Source organism: Sinohyriopsis cumingii, chromosome 3 (genome assembly GCF_028554795.1).
Source record: "Sinohyriopsis cumingii isolate HCF-2022 chromosome 3, ASM2855479v2, whole genome shotgun sequence".
Classification (NCBI taxonomy): Eukaryota; Metazoa; Mollusca; class Bivalvia; order Unionida; family Unionidae; genus Sinohyriopsis; species Sinohyriopsis cumingii.
In genome coordinates, this window is record NC_142963.1 from 79,432,099 (window position 1) to 79,455,604 (window position 23,506).

General features: G+C 31.6%; 1 protein-coding gene across 1 annotated transcript in view; it reads right to left on the minus strand.

Moving 5' to 3' along the window:
- Positions 1-23,506, minus strand: part of LOC149803173 (protocadherin Fat 4-like) — a 208,618-nt gene that overhangs the window by 60,052 nt on the left and 125,060 nt on the right. The window contains exons 31-35 of the mRNA XM_089953895.1: positions 18,982-19,209; positions 17,564-17,652; positions 15,106-15,277; positions 13,832-13,943; positions 3,374-3,507 (exon numbers count right to left, since the gene is read on the minus strand). Coding sequence (XP_089810021.1) covers positions 3,374-3,507; positions 13,832-13,943; positions 15,106-15,277; positions 17,564-17,652; positions 18,982-19,209 — 735 coding nt within the window. The remainder of the gene's footprint in view (positions 1-3,373; positions 3,508-13,831; positions 13,944-15,105; positions 15,278-17,563; positions 17,653-18,981; positions 19,210-23,506) is intronic.

Below are 23,506 nucleotides of genomic sequence, written 5' to 3' on the forward strand. Positions count from 1 at the left end.
AAAGAAGGAATGAAAAAACATTCCACGCAGCAAATATGTCCTCAAAAAAAAAATTCAGAATACATGTTTTATAATAAACAATACTAAATGCTTTACGAGTTGACAATAAGGGAATATGGTTGGATATACATTAAGAGGAGAAAATAGTTGACACATGTACGGTACCATAAGGCTGGCTATTATGGTACCTTTAGTTCAACAAAATTGGGAATCCTTTACTTGCCAATCAATTGCTGGTGCTTGCATAACACACAATCGTGTAGAACATGGTTTCTTTGAATTAAGGCGGAGGGCCAATCATTTTCACAAAATTGCTGCATGGATGAGGATTAACTTTTTTAATTAGTCTTGCTGGCTTTCTTGCTTGTTCATTTAAGACTAATCTTTCACTATTGCGCAGTTTGACCACAGCTGACCAGAATATGAAAAAAGGGCATTTCCTGGGGGAAAATAGGGCATGTCACAGGGAGAAATGGTGAGTCTTTTTGCAAATTTCAAGCATATTGGACCAGGAAGATCAATCAATATTTAGTGAAAACAAGGCCTTTGAAAATGCCAGGAAAACCCTCCCAATTTTAGGTCCTGAATCTGTATTTTTTATTCTGTCTCCCTACTTGGCTTTTGAAAAGTTTGTAGGTATACCTTACACCCCATTTTACAAAACTACGGTAACCATGCTAATATTATGGAATAAAAGGCAATTACACATCAATGTACTGGTACAGTTATTGATCAAATTCCCTCTTGTCACAAGCCAGTTACTGGGTTTTAATGATTATCTGGCCTGTACTGTTGTCGCAAAATGAAAGAAATTTGCCAACTATCAACATAGGTGATGCCAAAACATCAAGCTTTCCATTGTGTGGAAAGTTATGATGTTTGTTCAGCTAAAACACAAATCTAAAATTGATTGATGTTGATCTTAGCTGATCTATATGAGAATTTTAGTCTTTATTATTATCACTCTTCATGAACATGTAAATTATGATGGTTATGTGCCTTGTGCAATTAAGCATGTGTATCTTTTTAAAAATATTACCTCAATTTGCAGGATTACTTATATCATTGAAAATGAGTAACTCGTGAGCGCATGATTCAATGTAAATGAAACAGCTTATAAGGACTAGCTGAAATGTTACCTGGAAGAATGCGATTTGGTCAAAACAATGAATAAAGCAAAATATGCATCTAATATGTTTGAGAATAAGTAAGGATTTAAGTGATGTTATGCATGCTTTGCACTGTGTAAGTACTGTACATTATAGTTCAGCATGGTCTCCCTGGTAAACTCAACCAGCCTGGAAATTATGAAGTCTGTATTTACCTCTATTTAACTTCATGTTGGTGAAATCAGAAAATATGCACAGGCAAAATAATAAGAAAATCAATCATAGTATTTTATAACAGTTTAATAATTGTCCAGTCACTGAAAGTTACTTTTTTATATGCCTATGTCTTAGGACATGGAAAAAATTATTGTTTTGTGTCCCAAGATTTACAGCCATTGCAGTAGTCAACAAAATGACCTAAAAACTGTCAAGTTTAGACATTGGCCCATGGATTAGCTGACCCCCCCCTTTATTTTTTCCCAAATTATTCAGCTTATACACCAGTATATATGGTAAAACATGCCCAGCAGTTATTGTGCTCTTAAAACATTAACCCCTGGAGGTTTTTGTCATTTTCGCCTGAAAATCAAGTAGGAAACACATTTTGAAAGCTATTTCTGAATAGATCTGAAAACACCAAATCCCAGGTGATCTTTCAACAACATATTGCCTAGTTGTGTTAGAAACATTGTTTTTCACTTTTTCATTGGCTATTTGGCTTGCACATGAGCAGAAGGGTAAAAGTTGGAGTTCTTTTTTTCTTCTTTTTTTGTGGCTAAACGGAGCCATTATTTTTGTATCGAGACCACTCTTTATTCCAAAAGCCCATCTTATCCTACTTTTTGCAAAGGCTCATCTACTTGTTTGCAGTTCATACCGGTCTGTCTTAGATCTGAGACCAAAAAAGTCTAAAATCTGAACACAGAATAGGATTCCGACCATGGGCGAATGTTGGGTAGAAAAAGTCAGGTCCAAAAATTGAGTTTTTTGTAACTGTATTTTATAGTACAACTAGATATTCCAGATTATTTGGTATCATTGTAGAGCTATATCTGTCTACCTTTCTATAATACCAACCACTTTAGTGTATCATACATGACCATGATGTTACAGAGCTCAGCAGTAGGCTACTACCTCCTGCCATGCAAACTTGTCACCAGGGGTTAATGAGTTAAAAGGACAATGCTGACAGGTGATAAATGCCTTACAATGAGGTGAGCTGAAAAGTTTCAATAAAACAAAAATTTATTTGGTATGGTGGAGGGATGGACAGTTATATCCCCTTTGTATGTAATGACTGGGTAAATAAATTATTCAGTTAATTACTTTAATATAACCACACTAATGAAGAGGATATACTAATCTGTAAATCTAATTTTTCCATGTTAATCTTTTGCTGATCCCACTTTTCTGGTGGTACAATATTTCACTTTAATATAACCACACTAATGAAGAGGATATACTAATCTGTAAATCTAATTTTTCCATGTTAATCTTTTGCTGATCCCACTTTTCTGGTGGTACAATATTTCACTTTAATATAACCACACTAATGAAGAGGATATACTAATCTGTAAATCTAATTTTTCCATGTTAATCTTTTGCTGATCCCACTTTTCTGGTGGTACAATATTTCACTTTAATATAACCACACTAATGAAGAGGATATACTAATCTGTAAATCTAATTTTTCCATGTTAATCTTTTGCTGATCCCACTTTTCTGGTGGTACAATATTTCACTTTAATATAACCACACTAATGAAGAGGATATACTAATCTGTAAATCTAATTTTTCCATGTTAATCTTTTGCTGATCCCACTTTTCTGGTGGTACAATATTTCACTTTAATATAACCACACTAATGAAGAGGATATACTAATCTGTAAATCTAATTTTTCCATGTTAATCTTTTGCTGATCCCACTTTTCTGGTGGTACAATATTTCACTTTAATATAACCACACTAATGAAGAGGATACACTAATCTGTAAATCTAATTTTTCCATGTTAATCTTTTGCTGATCCCACTTTTCTGGTGGTACAATATTTCACTTTAATATAACCACACTAATGAAGAGGATATACTAATCTGTAAATCTAATTTTTCCATGTTAATCTTTTGCTGATCCCACTTTTCTGGTGGTACAATATTTCACTTCAACATTTTTCTGCATGATGTGTTTAAAATGAGTGTTGAATATGACAGGCATCACATAATTTGTACATAAAAATGCAAAATGGTTAAGTTCAAATTTAACTTACCTGACCATTTATAACTTCATTTTTAACTGTATATTTAATTTTTTGAGCATCCACCTTGTCAAGATCAATGGCATAAACTGTGCAATTTTGTAAAATTCCCTGGAAATTCTCTTGGACTGCACACCAGTAAATATCTGAAGCATGATATAAAAATAGTATTTAGTAAGCTGGTATGTTTCATAGGTCAAAAATGTTGTGACTTGGAAGCTTCCATACATAACAATCATTAAATTAAAGTATGTCTTGGCATCTAACCATCTTTGTGATATACTTTGAGACTAAAATTTCAAGCTGTAGATTCTAAAAGAACTCCATTCTATCTCATTTACAATACAATGAGAAAATGAAGCATTTATCTCCCACAACAGATGCCTATTGGTGTGGTACATGTCAACAATAGTTATGCTCACTATGTACTGTAACATGGCAACATCATCACAGGAGTGCACAGCCAATGGTTGACCAAGACCCTTTCATGCTATAGTGCTTGGTCAACAGTGTGCAACTGGTGTACACAAACCATTAATTAAGTTTATATTTCCTGTTAGAATGAAAACTTGGTGTAAACAGAATAGAATGACTCTAAATATATCATAGATAAAAAATAGTCCAGAAAAGATGAAGATTTTTTGAAGCAACATGGACCATTCTGACAATGATACCTCACTACAGGTTTCAAAGTGTACATGTTGATAATGAACAAATAAGTTTTGAAAAAGGCCACTACTCTGGTTATTAAACACTCCCCTATTTCTCATATAAGGCTGCAACGTTTACATGTGTCAATAGGTGATAGTAGTTTAGTTTGATACCTGCAAATATTTGCAAAATTTGTAGCCATGTAAATGAGCATGCATGTGGCCATCAGTGATGCAGGAACCTCCCTTTCCAATCAAAATTATATATGTCCATGTTTTGCCTCAAGTAGATTGTTTAGCAGAATTTTTCTGTCACTTCTTTTATGGATGATTTTCAAACTGAATGTGGCGTTGCTAGGAAACAGCAGAAGTTGACAAAAACTGGTTGTACAGCACATCAAGTTAATTCATTCTTAGTAGCTGCAACATTAGAGAGAGACTCAGCTCCCGGAAGCAGGGGGTGCCACGATCCATCATGGAAGCTTATTGATGTGTTCTCAGAACGTGTGTGAATAAATACTGTTTGTGTAACAACTTGAGACTCCCTCTTTTTCATGACAAAATATATGCAAGTAAATAAGATACTATTTTTATACTGGTGTGTGAACTATAATTGAATTCATGAATTTATCATATACAGTGCAATCCCGCTATAATGTGCCCCACGATAACGTGAATTTGTGGCATGGCTATCAAAATTTCATATATTCATTCACACATGATTTTTTTCTCAAAGTTCATGAAATAGTGTATAAAACCTGAATTATCTTTTTGGGAAGAGATCATGTATGAATTCAAATATAATACGGTTGTGGTGTGGTTCCTGAAATTTTAAATACATGCACGTGTATTTTTCTTGTACCCAGAAAAAATATTATTTTTTAAGTACGTGAAATAGTGTATAAAAATTTTATTATCATTTTGAGGAAGAGATCATGTATGAATTCAAATATAATGCGATTGTGGCATGGTTCCTGAAATTTTAAATACATGTACATGCATTTTTCTCATAACCAGAAAAATATTTTTTTAAAGTACAAGAAATAGTGTGTAAAATGTTTATTGTCATTTGGGGGAAGAATTCGTGTGTGAATTGGAATATAATATGATTGTGGCATGGCTTCTGAAGTGTTATGCCAAAATAAACATTATCGGAAATTTTACTTATTACTGATCCATGAGTAAAGCCAGTAAGTTGTCTTTGTGATTGTCTTCAATTAATTCTGTATACAATCATTGCTCAAACAATAGCCGACATGTGTTTCTTCTTTAACTGCATACACAACCATGCAGTAGAAAATATGGCAGTTGATAAAAGATTCTCTCAGTTTAATAAACACCAAAAAAATGAAAGCCGCCAACATTTTTGCTAGGCTTGGCAGTGTTGTTAGACACAATCAGCTGACTAGTACAAAATGTACATTTTATTACCTGGAAATTGAAAGGTTATGAAACTGTACATGCATTCAGCTCACAAATCTTAATAAAAGTATTTTTCACATATTTCTTTCAATATTTACAAAATCTGAAGTAAAAGTTACATGCACACTGAATGCATGTGTTGTTTGTTAATTATTCTTGCTGTAGCCATTCAAATGAATAGGCATACAAGTGTTAACTATTGAGAATTTACAATGGATAAAGGTACATGGAAATGAATATGAGAAAATTTTATCAGTATGAAATTTGTACAGACACTGTTCATAGACCCCAGAATTTAATGAACTGTGCATGTGCTTCATCTTTCTTAACCTAATTTTGCTGTTAATTAACCACTGAATTCAGACACATAATGATTTGTGACAAAATTACTGAATAGTTTAAATATGTATGCAATTTTCGCAATGGAATTATATGTATTATGGATTAACAGTATGCCACAATGGTATGATATTAGATGGTAAGTAAATTGTGCTAATACTCTGTTCATGTTATATATTAGACATTGAATTCAGACACAATTATCTGTGACAAAATTATTGAATATTTTAAATTTGTGTGCAATTTTTCAATGGAATTTCATGTATTATGGATGAATTGCATGCCATGAAGACATGATAGTAAATGGTGTTGATACCCTATTCATGATATACATTAGACATGAATAAACGTATATGTGCCAATGCATTGTTCTCTGAAAAAAGTAAAATACTGTAAAACATTGCATTAAGGCAACCCTGCTATTAACATGATCCAATTTTTTGGACCCTGATCATCATGTTATAGTGGAGTTCCACAGTAAATGGATTCTAAATGTCAAGAATTATGGATTTCTATGGATTTCATTACATGTAGACAGACAAATTTTAAGTTGTCAATTTATTGTGACATATTCTAACTTTACAACATAATTGTATTTTATACTGGTCTATCCATCAACCCACCCATCCATCCATCCATCCATCTATCTATCTACCTATCTATCCATCCATCTATCTATTTATTTATTTTGGTGTGCAACTCTGATTTACCAAAGATAAGTCACCCCATCAGCTGGAATCTGACTTGTCAAAAACTGTAAAGAAAATAGTGCAAGATGACTGACAAAGCCAAGTCCAGATTCTTATTGTTTTGGGCTTTAATGAAAGAAACATTTTTAAACAAAAATTCAAACAGCTTTGTTTCATATATACCATAAAGCATTTTGGAACCCAAGCATGTACAAGATATTACCAGAAGACATAAAAAGAAATAAACAGAAGAACATTGCAGCAAAAAAATGCAAAGTCCCTTGAATTTGAGAAAAAAAAAGCTGTAGATGGAAGAAACAGCAATTCTGTGAAACAGAGAAGAATGACCAGTGCTGTATAACATTTCATAAAAAAGACCTAAACAGAACAACAGTACTATGAGTGGTACAATATATACCAGCACCATGCTTAACAGCTATTCATTGCAGACTCAGGAAATTAATAACTGAGTCTCAGTGACCTTGACTAAGGTACATGAATGAATTCTTGATCAAAACCATTATTTTCTTATGAGATTTACCATGACCATGATCTCTGACCCTTAGACACTCAAATCATTAAGTGCCAGCTTTATTAAACTACATGCTAGTCAAGCACAAAGTTAATGTTTAATAAGGGAAACCACTCTAGAGCAAACTTTACTATACACAACAAATTTTCTTTTAGTGAAAATGCTCCTGAGCTTTAACATTTTGACCCAAAAGCCAACAGGATTCTTCCATATTTAAACAGTTTTACAAGTTAAAAGATGTTCTTCATAACACACTCAGACTTTACGTTGAAAGTGAGAGGAATCTGAAAGAAGAATGTTTTCAAAGAATTGAGTAACCTTAATCCATGTAAAAGTTCACTGTATGAAAATAACCCAACAAAATCAACAAACATTAGTATAAGTGTTTCAGACAGTTCCTGATGCTTGTATTGTTAACTTGCCAGTATTTCAAGTAGCATTGTATCCAAAGAATTAAAATCAACCTCTTTACCAAAGAGCATTGATGCAAACATTTACAGGCCAGTTAGTATTCCCAGTATTATATCCAAGATTTTAGAAACAGCAGTTTATTTTCGACATGGAAACATCTTAACTAGTAAGAATAACTTACACGTACTTTGTTAGGTATGTATGGTTATAAAGGGAGTGTATTGTTAGGTATGTATGGTTATAAAGGGAGTGTATTGTTAGGTATGTATGGTTATAAAGGGAGTGTATTGTTAGGTATGTATGGTTATAGAGGGAGCGTATTGTTAGGTATGTATGGTTATAAAGGGAGTGCATTGTTAGGTATGTATGGTTATAAAGGGAGTGTATTGTTAGGTATGTATGGTTATAAAGGGAGCATATTGTTAGGTATGTATGGTTATAAAGGGAGTGGGAGTGTATTGTTAGGTATGTATGGTTACAAAGGGAGCATATTGTTAGGTATGTATGGTTATAAAGGGAGTGGGAGTGTATTGTTAGGTATGTATGGTTATAAAGGGAGTGTATTGTTAGGTATGTATGGTTATAAAGGGAGTGTATTGTTAGGTATGTATGGTTATAGAGGGAGCGTATTGTTAGGTATGTATGGTTATAAAGGGAGTGCATTGTTAGGTATGTATGGTTATAAAGGGAGTGTATTGTTAGGTATGTATGGTTATAAAGGGAGAATATCGTTACGTATGTATAGTTATAAAGGGAGTGGGAGTGTATTGTTAGGTATGTATGGTTATAAAGGGAGCATATTGTTAGGTATGTATGGTTATAAAGGGAGTGGGAGTGTATTGTTAGGTATGTATGGTTATAAAGGGAGCATATTGTTAGGTATGTATGGTTATAAAGGGAGCATATTGATGGGTATGTATGGTTATAAAGGGAGTGTATTGTTAGGTATGTATGGTTATAAAGGGAGTGTATTGTTAGGTATGTATGGTTATAAAGGGAGTGGGAGTGTATTGTTAGGTATGTATGGTTATAAAGGGAGTATATTATTAGGTATGTATGGTTATAAAGGGAGTGGGAGTGTATTGTTAGGTATGTATGGTTATAAAGGGAGTATATTATTAGGTATGTATGGTTATAAAGGGAGTGGGAGTGTATTGTTAGGTATGTATGGTTATAAAGGGAGTATATTATTAGGTATGTATGGTTATAAAGGGAGTGTATTCTGATGGTAAGGTATGTATGATTATAAAGGGAGCATATTGTTAGGTATGTATGGTTATAAAGGGAGTGGGAGTATATTGTTAGGTATGTATGGTTATAAAGGGAGTATATTGTTAGGTATGTATGGTTATAAAGAGAGTGTATTCTGATGGTTAGGTATGTATGGTTATAAAGGGAGTGTATTCTGATGGTGCACATTTAATGCATAGTCCAGATTCCAGAGTTTTCCACACTGGAATGATCATGCTCTACTTACAAAAAGCTTTCAGCGCATGGTATATCGGTACATACTAAAAAATTTTGAATGGTTTGAATTAGATCTAAGAAACAGACAACAAATTATCAGTGTTAACAAAGCCATAATCAAAGTATTTGACAATATCATGTGGTGTACCTTATGGTAATATTGTAGGTCTTATTTTTGTGTGCTGTGTGAATGATAATTGGTATCTAGCATAGTCTCTGATTGTAAGCTTTTATTAAATGCAGACCATAGTGTTATCATATTTTCACATCAGAATCCTGATTGCATATCAAAAAAGCATGGGAAAGAATCATGCAGTCTTCAGCTCACTGACAATAAACTATCATTAAATTTGGGTATGACAGTATGTCCAATTTGTCTCAAAGCAAAATGTAAACAAGAGTCCCCCATAGGGACTGGTGCTGTCTTGGCCAAAAGAATTTCCAGGAATTCAAGTTAAGATCATTTCTTTCTTTTAATTGCTGAGTGTTGAACTATCACTTATATTCTTCTAACAAGATTTTCTAATTAGTTGCTGTAGCAGAAATATTGGATTTGAGATGGCAGCATTTTCATTTAGGACCAACAATACATTAATATACCTGCAGCATGCACTTATCATCTCTTCAAATCATGACCCCAATGCTTTGTGGCTGTTAATACAGTCAGAATTAGCTGTTGCGATAAATAGATCTAACATACCCAGACAGAACAGTTTGCATATAACAGAGATCACAAAGAAAATGTTTGAAATCAGTTTTGTACCTTGACTGAGATGTCAAGGGGACATTTTATCTACCTATATGCCACTATCCACATAAAGGTACCGGGTATTTTGTTAAATTTAGGGGGACATCTGCAGTTTTGGGGTGGGATAATGTTACTAGGCTTACTCAAGGTGTAAAACTAGAAATAACTTAAGAAAAGAAAACAATTCTATGAGCAAGTTGGCAATGACTGTGAAACTTTTTGATAGCCTGCATAAAGAAGCAAAAATTTATTAAAAACACTGTTTTAGGATGAATCAAATAGACCATATCTGGCTTAGAACTTATGTAGAAATCATATTTCTTCTGTCACAGTCATCATGACTGTAGACCATTAAATTTATGGGCTTTTCCATAACCCAAATGCAAAGCTATTTACAAATTTTGGTAATGGTGAATGGTGTAGCATTTAGTTGTTTTGTGGAAACAAAGTTGGTGCCAGGGGGGATGGATGTACAGTGCATCACAACGTGATATGCTCTACCTTACTGTAGGCATTTAAAAATATAAGATTCTGGAGACTAAAATGCTGGAAACAATGAGATGAAGTAAAAATGAGAGATAACAAATTCAGAGATGTTTACAAAGATGTTGTTAAATATTTACAGTGAAGACCAACTGACAGTGATAAACATGTACTATTAAATAAAGGACTACATTTTGTCCCAAAATAAGTTCATTTAACAAAAATAAATTTTAGAAAAAAATATTTGACCATACTACACTACTCCCTTGATAACTCATGCCCCAATAAGTCGCGAACTCGCATATAATGCAGGGTCAGGCATGGATCCCATTTTTTAAACCAGAAAATACCCCCCAAAATTGATCCCCATTTGTTGAGCTTGAAGAAAATTGTGATCAAAATTGGTAATGGAAACTTTGATGTATTGCTTGTTTTATCATCGAATATAGTAGATAGGACCTGGAAATTTTAATGAACACTATGAAATACCAAATTAAAATTTTTTTTACATTTTCTTTCCAAACAACATTACTAGTATACCACAATTAATGATATGTAAGGAAATTTCAGTGAATGAAAATGCCACTCATGCCGAGTGGAGGCAGTACTTTAATAAATAAATACAAAATAAATAATTTTTTTATCAATTGAAAATTGTGTTCTAGTTCTATCTTTTAGTTCATTTTTAGTGTAATCGTCATAAATGCAATGTGTCCTTTTGTAATTAAATGTAATTGCATGAATCTACCATAACAGCTATGTCCGAGAGCGTTTCTCTGAGAATCTAATTAAATGCCGACTGTGTTTTGATAACTGACTTCCAGAAGTATTTGTTGTATTTTTGCATTGAATTAAAAGCTGGCCTCCTTTGTATTATCATGTTAATTATGTCTTTTGAATAAAATAAAGGAGGTAGAATAAAAGGCGTGAAAATCCTACAAACTTAAAATCTAGTGGCCCCGGTCATATGTCAGGTGAACTCACTTCATTTGATCAATCGAACACTTATAAATTTTATTGTGCATGTAACATACACTATCTTAAATTACGGATGCTGTCATAACTGTGATCAAAAATAACAAGGCAGTCAAGCTAAATGAATACTTTGTAAAATAAAGATTGATTTCACAGATACAGACCATTGTGGGCAAGCGAGTTTCAGAGAATTCTTGAAATGGCACTTACAGATATCCTCAAGGATGTTAAGATGGTTCATTATTAATTCCAATCATTAATTCACGATATCAGTATTGTACTAATTGAGCAATACAAAACTGAGTTTCAAAGTAGACAATTGTCTCACAAAATATTTTTCACATGTTTTTGGAATCTTGTTTGGTGGTGTATCAACAGTCTAGTTCCCTGCACTGTGGAGCTCCCAATTTGGCAGGATAATATTAAACACCACTACGGGAACCAGACTCATCAAGAAAACAAAAAGCAGTGACATATTACACAGATTTTTTCCCTACACATGATGGTTGTTGAAACCAGTTGGAACGATCTTTCATATGTTGGACATTTTGAAAATAAGTGTTATTTAAACAGAATAGTGAACAACTTCATTAGAAAAAGTGCATTATTAAAATTTTTTATTGAATAATTGTAAAATGAGGATTCAGTCAATAAACAACCGAGTTTTCTAATGCCATCCCTCCCCCTGGTTTTCTCAATGTCAAAGCGATTTTTCAATATTTGGAGGTCCCTTGATAACTTGCACCTTGCTTATAGTGCAGTCTATATTTGTGGACCCCATTGTGCACAAGTTGTCGAGGGAGAGGTGTATATGCCTGAAACCAATGGAATATTGTTTAAACAATGTATATCAGACAACAATTCTGACTCTGAAACAGATTCTTTCAATCAAGTTATATGGGTTATTGCAACAAGTTCAATCATCTTGCGCACCACTGACTGGAAGTCATTCTTACATCGGTCTTTACAATAAAGCTATCAGACAAGAAACATTATGTAACAGTAATAAAACATAACATTATAATTAAAATTCTAAAGAAGAACAGAGTGACTGTATCTAAAGACAAGAGTATTGCAGTAAATAAACTGATAAATCAAAAACACCACTGTAATAATAAGGTCATATTAAAGAGTTTGGTGACTAGTGATGAAAATTACTACCCAAAAAATTATAGATGATATTCCCCCAAAATTAAATAAAATATTTTAACATGTACTGATGAAATTTCCAAGAATTACTTTTCTGTATATTAAGAATCTGACACTTTTCCTCAAAAAAAAAACTACACCTCAGTTCTACATATTGTCCAAAACACAAAACTTGATATCAAACCTGGCTTTTGGGATGTCTGGGATGACCAAATATAGTGCTAGCAACTCAACTATACTTAGTGTTTTACAACCTTTAATGAAATCACTTCCTTCATATACTAAAGATAATACTGATATCAGCAGATGTTTAAAAAAATGAATGTCTTTCAGTTGTATTACATGATGTAACATCATTGCATGCAAACATATCACATAAAGTTGGTTTTGAGGTGTTTCAATATTTTCTTGACAAGAAGCATTGTTGGTGATGTAGCAGTTGTCATGTATTTCATGCCTGATACAAACAGTGAATTTAAAGACCCAGTGTACTATGATAATTCTGAGGAAACAGTAAGATCCCTTCCCTGATCAATGAATTTAATCAATTAATGATGAAACAGTAATTTTTCACAAAACCATGATAATTGATTTCAGTGAAAATAAATAGGTTCACAGTATCAGCAAACTATTGAGTGAAGACATTAATAAACCTATTAAACTTGTCAAGGAAAATAATGATTATAAGTTTGACAACGCAAATTACATCTAGATAATGGGTGCTCCAGTTTAACAGATTACATCTAGATAATGGGTGGTCCAGTTTAACAGATTACATCTAAATAATGGGTGGTCCAGTTTAACAGATTACATCCAAATAATGGATGGTCTAGTTGTTATGTATATTTAATATGCATTGTTTGTTTGTTAGTTTTTTTAAATTTCTTTTTATTTCATTACATGCTATTGAGTTGAGTTCATTTTTTCTTGACCTGAATTGACTTTATTCCATAATCAACTAATACATAGCTAAATTATTCTCTGTGTGAATGGGTTAAAATCAGTATTATTATTAATAGAAGTAAATATGTTTATTTGAGTTTAGGTCTAGGTTTTGGAATTCCCTTAGAGTATTTGACATAGTATAGGTTCTGGTTTCTCATAATAACTAATATTTTTATTTTGTAAACATCAGATCATTCTAGAAGGTCATTTTCCATTAGGTAATAGTTTTTTCTTAGAAAATGCTAATTGTGAGCTGAGGTTAAGCAGAGAACTATATAATCTTGTAATTAAGAGGATTTTTCAGTCATGCTTTAAGATCTAGCACTTTCAAGTTGTATTATATGTTGTGTCCAGTTGGCTGGAATGTATTTTTTTTTCTTCAAATTATTGAATTCTCTGGAAAATACAAAAGTGCTCTGATAAAGTTCTTTGGATAGAGACAATTACTGGCTGAATGTCATTTCCTAAATTACTTGTATAAATTAAAAATCTATTTCCATAAAAAGAATACTCCTGTGAATGTACTTGATTATCCTTTTAATAATTCTATATTCATACTCAAAATGATACTCTTAAAACAGTTTATCATAAGAAAGAAGAAATTTAAATCACTGAGTAATACAATATAAATCTTCATTATAATATTAATTTCATACATACCTTGGGAAAACATTGGTGGGTTATCATTTACATCTTGTACAGTGATGATCACATCTGCACTGTTATTTCTGTGCATGTTTGCCTCAATAGGTACACTATCACTGGCATAAACCTATCAATGAAACTGAAACATTAAGTGCTTGTTACACTTAAACTTGGTTGCTCAGTAAATAAAAATCTATAACATGGATGTACATTATTTGCTGTGAATATAAAGAGAGGATATTTACTTGAAATGAATGAATAATTGATACTTTTCATTGAGTAAAAAACTAAGTATTTTCATCAGTGACAAAGTCACATATTTTTCATCCATCAAATGAAATCTATCAATTATTAAGAAAGAGCAATCAAACTGTCTTGTGATAATGTCAGTAGTTTACTGTTTATGTTCTTCTGTGTTTTTGGTGCATATTTGCACAGAGAATATCATTAAAAACAAGCCTTCTTCCTGATTCAAGGCAAAACAGCACTATAAAAGAAACTGAAGAAAAAAAGACTGTGCACATTATTGGATTAGAACTTGACTCGTCAGATTTCTTGGTTATAAATGATATCAATGTGGCAGTAAAAATATTTATCATATTCACTGCAGTGAATTGTCACAATTATTTCACACGGAAAATCCAGTAATTTATGACCTAGCATAAAATAAAAACATTAAAATATTTTTCTTTCTTTTTTGTATTAAATTAAAAGTTTGTATGTATTATCATTAAAATCAATTCAAATAAACTTTAAAATCCAATTAAAACATGAAAATATGAACTGAACTTCAATTCTGTCAGGAGAATGCTAATTAGAAAAAAAGGTTTCTGTGGAACACCATCTCCACTGTAAACAATTATGATTTACATTACAGTCTATCTCCTGTATTAAGACCCCAGGAAGTCAATTCGCAAATATGGTAAAAGTCAGAGGAGTCTGGGTTTAATATTGGGCAAAGTGATTTTTACATTAAAACTTAGCCAAAATTTTATAAAAGTTTGGGATGGAATAACCATCAGAAAAATACAATATACCTGATATATTTCACAAAATTGGTCAGAAAGGTCTTCACACTCTTGACATTGCTATCATTATTGTCATAATCATCAGAAAAAGTGACACCTACCCCTTGCAAGATAAGACAAAAATTAATTTACCATAATATCATATGTTACCATTACAAGTATCACTTTAAATGAAAGAACACAACTTGGAACATAAAAGTGTGTTGTTACAAAAGAACATTTTTTATGATGAGTGTTTATGATCATCACTTCATTCATTACCTGTAGACTATAGTTGGTTGGACTACCAGCCCGGTCAACATCTAATGCTTTCATCAAGTAAATATTTCCTGTATAGGTGTCTACATGAAATGTATCATTTACATTCCCGTTGTCAATCCAGTACATGATCATGCTGTATTCTGGGGTGGGATCTGGGTCTGTTGCTTCAACCCTAAATTTTTTTAAAGCAAAGATATGATTATACATGCTATGCAAATCATCTGCATTAAAAACTCACACAAAGATCACTGAAGAAATGGCCACATCTTTTTGCAACTCATATTCGTTGTCCTTCCTATAACAAAACTTGCTATACTGACTGTAAGCCCACAATGAACACAATGTACAATTGTTCAACCCCAAAAGTTAAAACTATGGAAGGCAAATTTAAAGTCATTATAAATATATATATATATATATATATATATATATATATATATATATATATATATATATACCTCTATTGTCCTGTCCTATTATTACCAAACTTGCTATTTTGATATAAGGTCACAAGGAACACAATTTTAACACTGAGATAGATCTAAGCATTGGGAATTTTGTCATTATGAGCACATCACTTTATAGAACAACAGCCCAATCTGACTTGAAACCATTTACTGTATATTGAAAATTTTGGCCTTGGCAGTCTTTTGAAATTCTGGGTATAAAACAATTAACCACCACCAATGCCAAAATATAAAATTAATTAAAATGAACTCACAGAATTTTTCAGACTTAATATTCATTAAATCTGAGTGACCCTGAAACAACAACGGTTTAAAAAACTTACAGTTTGCAGACAAACTGGTCTCAATGTAATCTAGCTTCTTCTGCATACTAGTCACATATTAGGCCATTCTTATACTTATCAAACCTATTCAAAATGGCTACATGTATAATACAACCATAATTATGGGTCTCAACCATGTCCATGCGGTTTTGGGAAATTTCACTGTTATTATAAATATTAGACAGATATAGAGTTTACATGACTAAACCAAGGTCTCTGATACTTGATCTGGTCTACATACTGTAATCAAGACCAACAGTACTACTTTCATGAATAATCTGTTGGAATAGGCTTTATTTGCTCTGAATACAATATTTCTTCCATGATAAACTTATTAACCTGCTTTGTAAATGTGATTAAACATGGGCTGGCCAAGATAAAAATTGTACATGTACCTAAATTTAGTACAAGTTGGGAATCACTAAGCACAGACTTGTCATAGAATAAATATGGCAATGACCACTCTTAATTTAAGACTCGAAATCAATATTCTGATTCCAAATGAAGTAAAAATTAATCCATGTAGTGTCATCATGTCTTTTTGCATCACATATTTATACTTATGATGATCTGTTTCCAACTGCCCCATCCATTTAATCTTAGTTCTTTCTGAGCAATATAATACAGTACATTTTGAGCCTAATCTCTATAACTGATTAAAAACTAGTATTTATATTCAGATTGGGGTGAAATTATAAAAAAATGACCGATATATGCATGCTGATTGCTAACACTGAAAAATGTCAGTGAAATTAATGTTTGTTCATGGTTACCATAGCAACCAAAAATGGAAAAACGGTGGAATAGTATTTGTTGGGGACAAAAAATATAAAGTATACTTTTCCATCAAATAGAATTATTCAAGATGTGTATATAGATAGTTACATTTTTGTCTATATATCTCTAATATCATCAGGTCTAGGTCTAGATCTAAGTTGGATGATTAAAGTTTAACTATTATATATGTCGATAAATTTTAGTATAATATAAAGTAATATTTAGAAAACACAATATCTCTGTAGTGTTCAGTTAATACAAATTGTCTTCCTATAAAATATAACTCTATTGAATTAGTTACACTTAAGTGATACAAAGCTGGTATATTTTGGACCATATCACAATTTACCCCCTTATATTATTAGCACACTATTAATGATTGGCTGAAATTTTACACCTATAGACATCATTGTCCTAATCCGTATCTTTATTGTATCGACATACAGACTAGTGTTCTGTTGGACCAAAAATATATACTCCTTGCATACAGACTAGGGTTCCGTTGCACCAAAAATATATAGTCCTTGCATACAGACTAGGGTTCCATTGCACCAATAATATATAGTCCTTGCATACAGACTAGGGTTCCATTGCACCAATAATGTATAGTCCTTGCATACAGACTAGGGTTCCATTAGACCAATAATATATAGTCCTTGCATACAGAGGTCAGTTACATCATCCATAAATATATGGTTCCTGCAGTATTAGGTTTAAGAAGAATTACTTCTGTATTTTTACTAATTAAATGAATTAAAGAGACTAATCAAGCTTTAAAAACTATATTAAGAAAATTATTTCTCCAGGAAATATATGCAAGTTACAAGAGAAAGAGAGAGAGAGGGAAAGAAAGAGAGACAGACGGACAGACAGACAGACAGAGGGGGGCACCTTCCAATAACAGAGCCAACATCTTGAGTCTCATTTGTAATGAAGGTGTATGTTTTGTTTTTGAAGCATGGCAACTGGTCATTAATGTCCTGAAAAAAGAAAAGTTTTGAATGATACATGTTTAGGCTCGAATAAACAGTAACACAGAAAGAGTGAAAACAAAAAGCTTTCTAAAATTTAACAAATAATTTATTTTCCTGGAAAATTTTGTAAAAATACAAAAGGAGAATAACTTACAGTTTCAAGAATCAAATCCAAAAATAATCTAAGAATAATCCATGAATTAAACTGCAAAAGTCCTAGTAATAAATGTTCTAATAATTTCAAGTTTGAATCCTGATGAAAAATCCAAGATGGATGAAGACTATGCTGTAGTCAGTACTGTGCTTATCTACAGTTCCTTGTAGAAATACAAATAATGGCACTCCAGTGTTGGAAATCCAAATTAAATTTGTAAGCAATGTCTTTCCAAAATTTCTGTGTGAGCACTCCTCAAAATATTTCCTGAGAATAAAGAATTAATCCTTTTGAAATCCAATTGATCTGAAGAGTTATTATTGCTCAAATCTGGCTACAACAAATTAACTTGACATCAGTATGAAAAGCCCAAAACTGAGAAATCTCTCTCAAAACAAAGATTATATTGTATCAGAAGAAGCAGTTTCCAAATTCCCCCAAGTTGCAAATCAGAGTGGGGGGGGTCACATAATCATGTTTATATCACATATGTACACAGAATATGGCCTTGATTAGACCAATGATTTTAATCCCAAATAAAAATAAAAAAAGGGTGTTTACTTCTTAACCCACGTAGTTCCATCATGACCATGACAACAACCAATCATTTTAAAATAAAGCAGAACTCTGTTTACTAATTTTGAATCCAGGTCAGAATTTAGATCAACACCTGGTGTTAATAAACTAACAGTCAAGGTCAAACAATTTTCTGAAAAAGTATCATCTCTAGTGAAAAAATTTACATTACAATAGCATGTAAGAAAAATATATAAAAAATATTTAAAACTTACAAACAAACAAATTATAATAAATATATATTAAATCAGACATATGTACAAGAATCAGGAATTAACATGCAGATTTTCTAGGTCAAATATTGCTGAAATACTTTTTGTTATTCAAGCATTTTTTAAACATTTTCCAAGTTTCTATATTTGTAAAATTGCGGAAAGTGTAGCTTAGATTAATTACATTCTTTCAGCTTTACTTGATGACTTCAAGCAGAAATTTAGCAATAATGTTTATTTCATTGTCCTTCCTTTCTTTTAGTAATCATGTCATCTGATGCCAGCTCATGGCAAAGTTCTTGTATAAGCCACTATTTCATTTTTTATGCAAGGCCATTACTGTAAAAAGATGAGACAGTGTTCTCTCTAACCTTAAATGTATCAAGAACTTACCACGATACTGATCTCCACAACCTTTGTCGCATTTGTGATGGATGTTTTGGAATATGGCTTAGTGTTATAAGCTGTAATGTTGAGCAGAAATTTCTTGCTACTGGTTTTATTAACTGATGGAGAATGAGCTATACAGATTTCTCCTGATCGTGTTACATTGAAAAATGGTACACTGTTGATCATTCTGTACAATATGTTAGCATTTTCTCCTGTGTCTTCATCAGTTGCCTGAAAAGAATCATTTCAGAGAGATGAAGATATAATATAAATCTCAAAGTATTGAGCAGATAAATTTGTAAATTTATTCAGTCAACAAATTTCACTAACATTTTATTCATTTCAAAATTTGTGGCTGAAATGATCATAATACACATGCTTTAAAGGTTCACAAGCATCAAGACAGTTCTGGAACGTATATTAGATACAACTTTTGTAAAAATAAATAGTATTTAATATTTTGTTGATAATGATATTTTAACATGCCTAGCTATTGTCGAAATTTCATGTTATTTGCAATTTGATGATCCCCTTTGATAAAATAAAACATTTAATTTGTTGTTAAAAATACACCATGGGAGCACATACCATATTTGTTTTGATAGTAACAAATTGTGACAAATCACAACCACTAAAATTATTAACGTTTGAACATCAGTAAATTGTTACATTTTATGTCACTGATATCAAATTAAAGATTCAATGATGTTAAAATAATACGATTTAGAATAGATAAATTAATCAAAAGATCAATGGAAATGTAGGCACAATAAATACTGAAACAATATAGATATTATAAATGTATAGATTTTTGCTCCAAATGAATGCCTTCAAACATTGTGGTTCTCTCAAACATACACAGATTAAAACTACACAAAAATGTCTCTGAAAATGTATGACCTACAAAATTCAAATACTGTTTTTCTTTTATCTGGAATGTTTTTTTTAACTATGCACCATATTACTGAGAATTTTTAGTTTTACTTTATTAGATAAATAAAATTGCTTCAAACCTGATTCTGTAAAAGCAGGAAACACAACAATACATCCAAATATATAAATCAAAATCTATAATTATAAATATTTTCAACAAATTAGCCTATGCAAAAATATTCAGATCTGTGATAGATATATACATAGAGTCTGAATGGTCCCTCACTATAGCAGTACCTCAGTAAAGTGCAGTCCTTCATATTTGATGGGTATGGTCGTATATCCATTTTGGGGATCTGATGACTGTAAAGTTAGTATTAAAGTTGTATTAACATGGAACATGCATGTGATAAACCCCAAATGCATGATCTGGAATCATTTGTCAAAACTCAATAATTTTCATGAAAATCTTGAATATTTTTTGTTTGGTCGTCTCTATTTTTATGTTATAAAGAACAATTGTTTTTAAATTAATTACTTTGATTAGTAAATACAATTAAATCTTGTCCACATTTCAAATTTATAATGGATTAATATTTGTATAATTACTTGGTTGGAATATTTACTTACTGCATATCTGGATGTGTACTAGATTGCTTACATTATTGAATACTGGTAGTTTCAAATAAAATATTTTATCTTACAGACATTATAATAAAAATACTAATATTTCAATATAGTTCTTGAAGAATAATTTCAAAGCTTTGGAATTAACCCAATGTGTATTTATATTCATAAATGAAACACTTAAACAGGAAAATGGACAACTTTAAACATCAAATGAACCAAGATTATCCATTGCTTCTGTAATGTTTCCTGGTTGCCTATGTAGTATTACTGAACAGGCTCATCTTTGGAGCCAAATATTTTCTTGACATTAACATCAGAAGTGTTTCCCCATATGATATTACAATATTTAAAATGAGGCTGAATGTAGCTCTTGTAAAAGTGACATATTGGTCTTTTGAAACGAAAGACTATTTTTTTTAAAAGCCAAAGACAGGAGATTGTTTTCTTTGTTTTGAGATTAACATGAACAGACCAAAGTCAATTAATGTAAACTAGAATACAAAGAATTTTGTCCTTGGAAACCACTTTCAGTTTTTCATTTTTTTACTGAAAAGGCTCAAGTCATCTGTCTTTAATTTTGCTCCTTTTTGCTGTGTTGTTATTAATGAAATCATTGTTTTATGTGTATTTACAACCATGCCATTTTCCTTGCACCACATTTTAAGTTTGTTTAATGCATTTTCTAATTCAATTTTGCAGCTGTGTTCATCAGAGAAAACAGTATCATCAGCATACAGATCAGATGATGATAATGTAATTTCAATCTGTAGAGGAAGATAGTTTATCAAAATAACAAACAAAAGCTGACAGGGTATAGATTCTTGTGGCACACGACATGTTATTCCTTTATTTTCATATACATGTCCATGTAAAGTCACTTTCTAAAATCTGTCGTTCAAGGATGAAGTAAACCATTTGTGAGCTGTGTCAAAGGCAAATACAAAAAATAGAAAAGAAAAACAAATAAAACAGAAAAACGTTTATGTTTGTGAAACTTTACATGGCTATTTTTACAGGAATTAAACATTTTAACTTTATTATGTTTCAACTAGTTTATTTCATCTTGCTGCTGATACTGGAAAATATTTGTATCGACCTCGAAATTGACGAACCATAACAACATCTGTTATTTTATGTAAATTTATGTAAGTGCAAATTATATCCTGGATATTTCACTGTTATAGTAGTCATAGGCTATTAAACAAATTTAGAGAATTATTTAAAAGAAAATGTGTCAGCTGCAAAAGATAATTTTATATATATATATATATATATATATATATATATATATATATATATATATATATATATATATATGCATCTTATAGGAAGTAAACATTTTATAGGAAGTAACCATTTCCTATTACATGTGCAGTACAAAAAAAAACAATAAATGCAAATAATAAAGAATTTTGTCTTGTAACAAAGAGAGTTTAATCCTGAATTTATTTGTGCCAATAAAATCCCAAAGAAGATATTTCAGACAACCTAATCTCCTTAAGACGATCTGGTTAAAAATCCATCATTTAAAAACATTTTCAAAAGGATTGATTTAAATTTTGACAAAAGACCTTCAAGATTATATACTGCTGAATAAACAAGGACTGAATTTTCTATAAAATCAACTTATATTCTTGTAATTCATTAAACCAGTATACAAGGGATGAAAATTTCTCATTTCAGCTCTGAGATTCAACAATTTGGACTATAAATTTGGTTTAAAACAAATAGCAGTCCATTTTCTAATCGGGTTTCCTCCGAATATTCCCACTCCATTTTTCATATTTGGACATTTAGGTTGGGGTGTGGGGTTGTTGCAATTGCACGTTAAAAATTTGGAATTTGCCACCACTGTGCAGTAATGACATGTTATACTCACTTACCAGCAGGCCAACAGAATTTAAACTTATGTTATATCAATTATATTGACTTATACCTGCATGAAATTTGTAGAAAAATGATTTATTTTCTCAGAAATGGCAAGTATTATAATCATTATACCTTTAATCTGCTGACAGACTAGACAAAACTACAGCATTGATGAAACCTGACCCAATACTCACCATGCATTACTAGTCACTTCACAAATCTCAAATGAAAACATTGGAAGTCCATTAGTCATGTGATATCAACAACAAACTCCATTTTAATGTTGTGGTAGAGAAATTCAATTATATTTAATGAAAGTCAGATACTTTTTGTAAAAACCAGTCATGTGATACAACAAAATTCCAGAAGTTGTTCTCGGAATATATAAGTATGGACAGTGCTGGAGTAAACACTGTGGAAGCCCTTAGGCAGTCAAAATCTTGGGGCCCTGCTCACAAATTATCTCCTAATAAGTTTTTAATTTTACCAACCAACAATTTTAATAAACCAGTTTTATTACACAAAACAAATATTAACAAGTCTTAATGTTTTTAAACAAACTAACATTTTATGTTATTAAACAAAAATTATTAAATATTATTAAACAAACGTTACTGCAGGGCCCCTAAAAGGTGTGGGGCCCATAGGCCAGTACCTATACTCTGCCTATTTGGTAATCCAGCACTGAATATGGAAAATTTTGTGTTCTTCCGTTTTTGCATTTTTATTAAAACCAGTATATGACTTTCATTTAATATTTGTTTTCATTTTTTCTCTACAATATTTGAAAATGTGGGTTGTTAAATTTGTGTACTCATGTGACTAGTAATGCAAATCGTGAGTACTAGGTCAAATTTCATTAACACCGTAGTTTTATCCTGTCTTTCAGCAGATTAAAGACATAACAATTTTAATACAATTTCCGAGAAAATAAGTAATTATCATATCCATTTCATGCATGTATCACTCGATCGAACAATGTTTTGAAGTTTGCTAGGTCATCTAGTCAGTGGCTATGCTTTGCCACTATGATGTTTGCCTCTTGTGATGCTTGAGTGGTTTTCATACCTTCCATGCAAGGAAAGATACAGATATCCCACTGACTTTGAAAATGAAAGTCTACTAGATGAATTTAATCCACTGAGCATTTGGATTG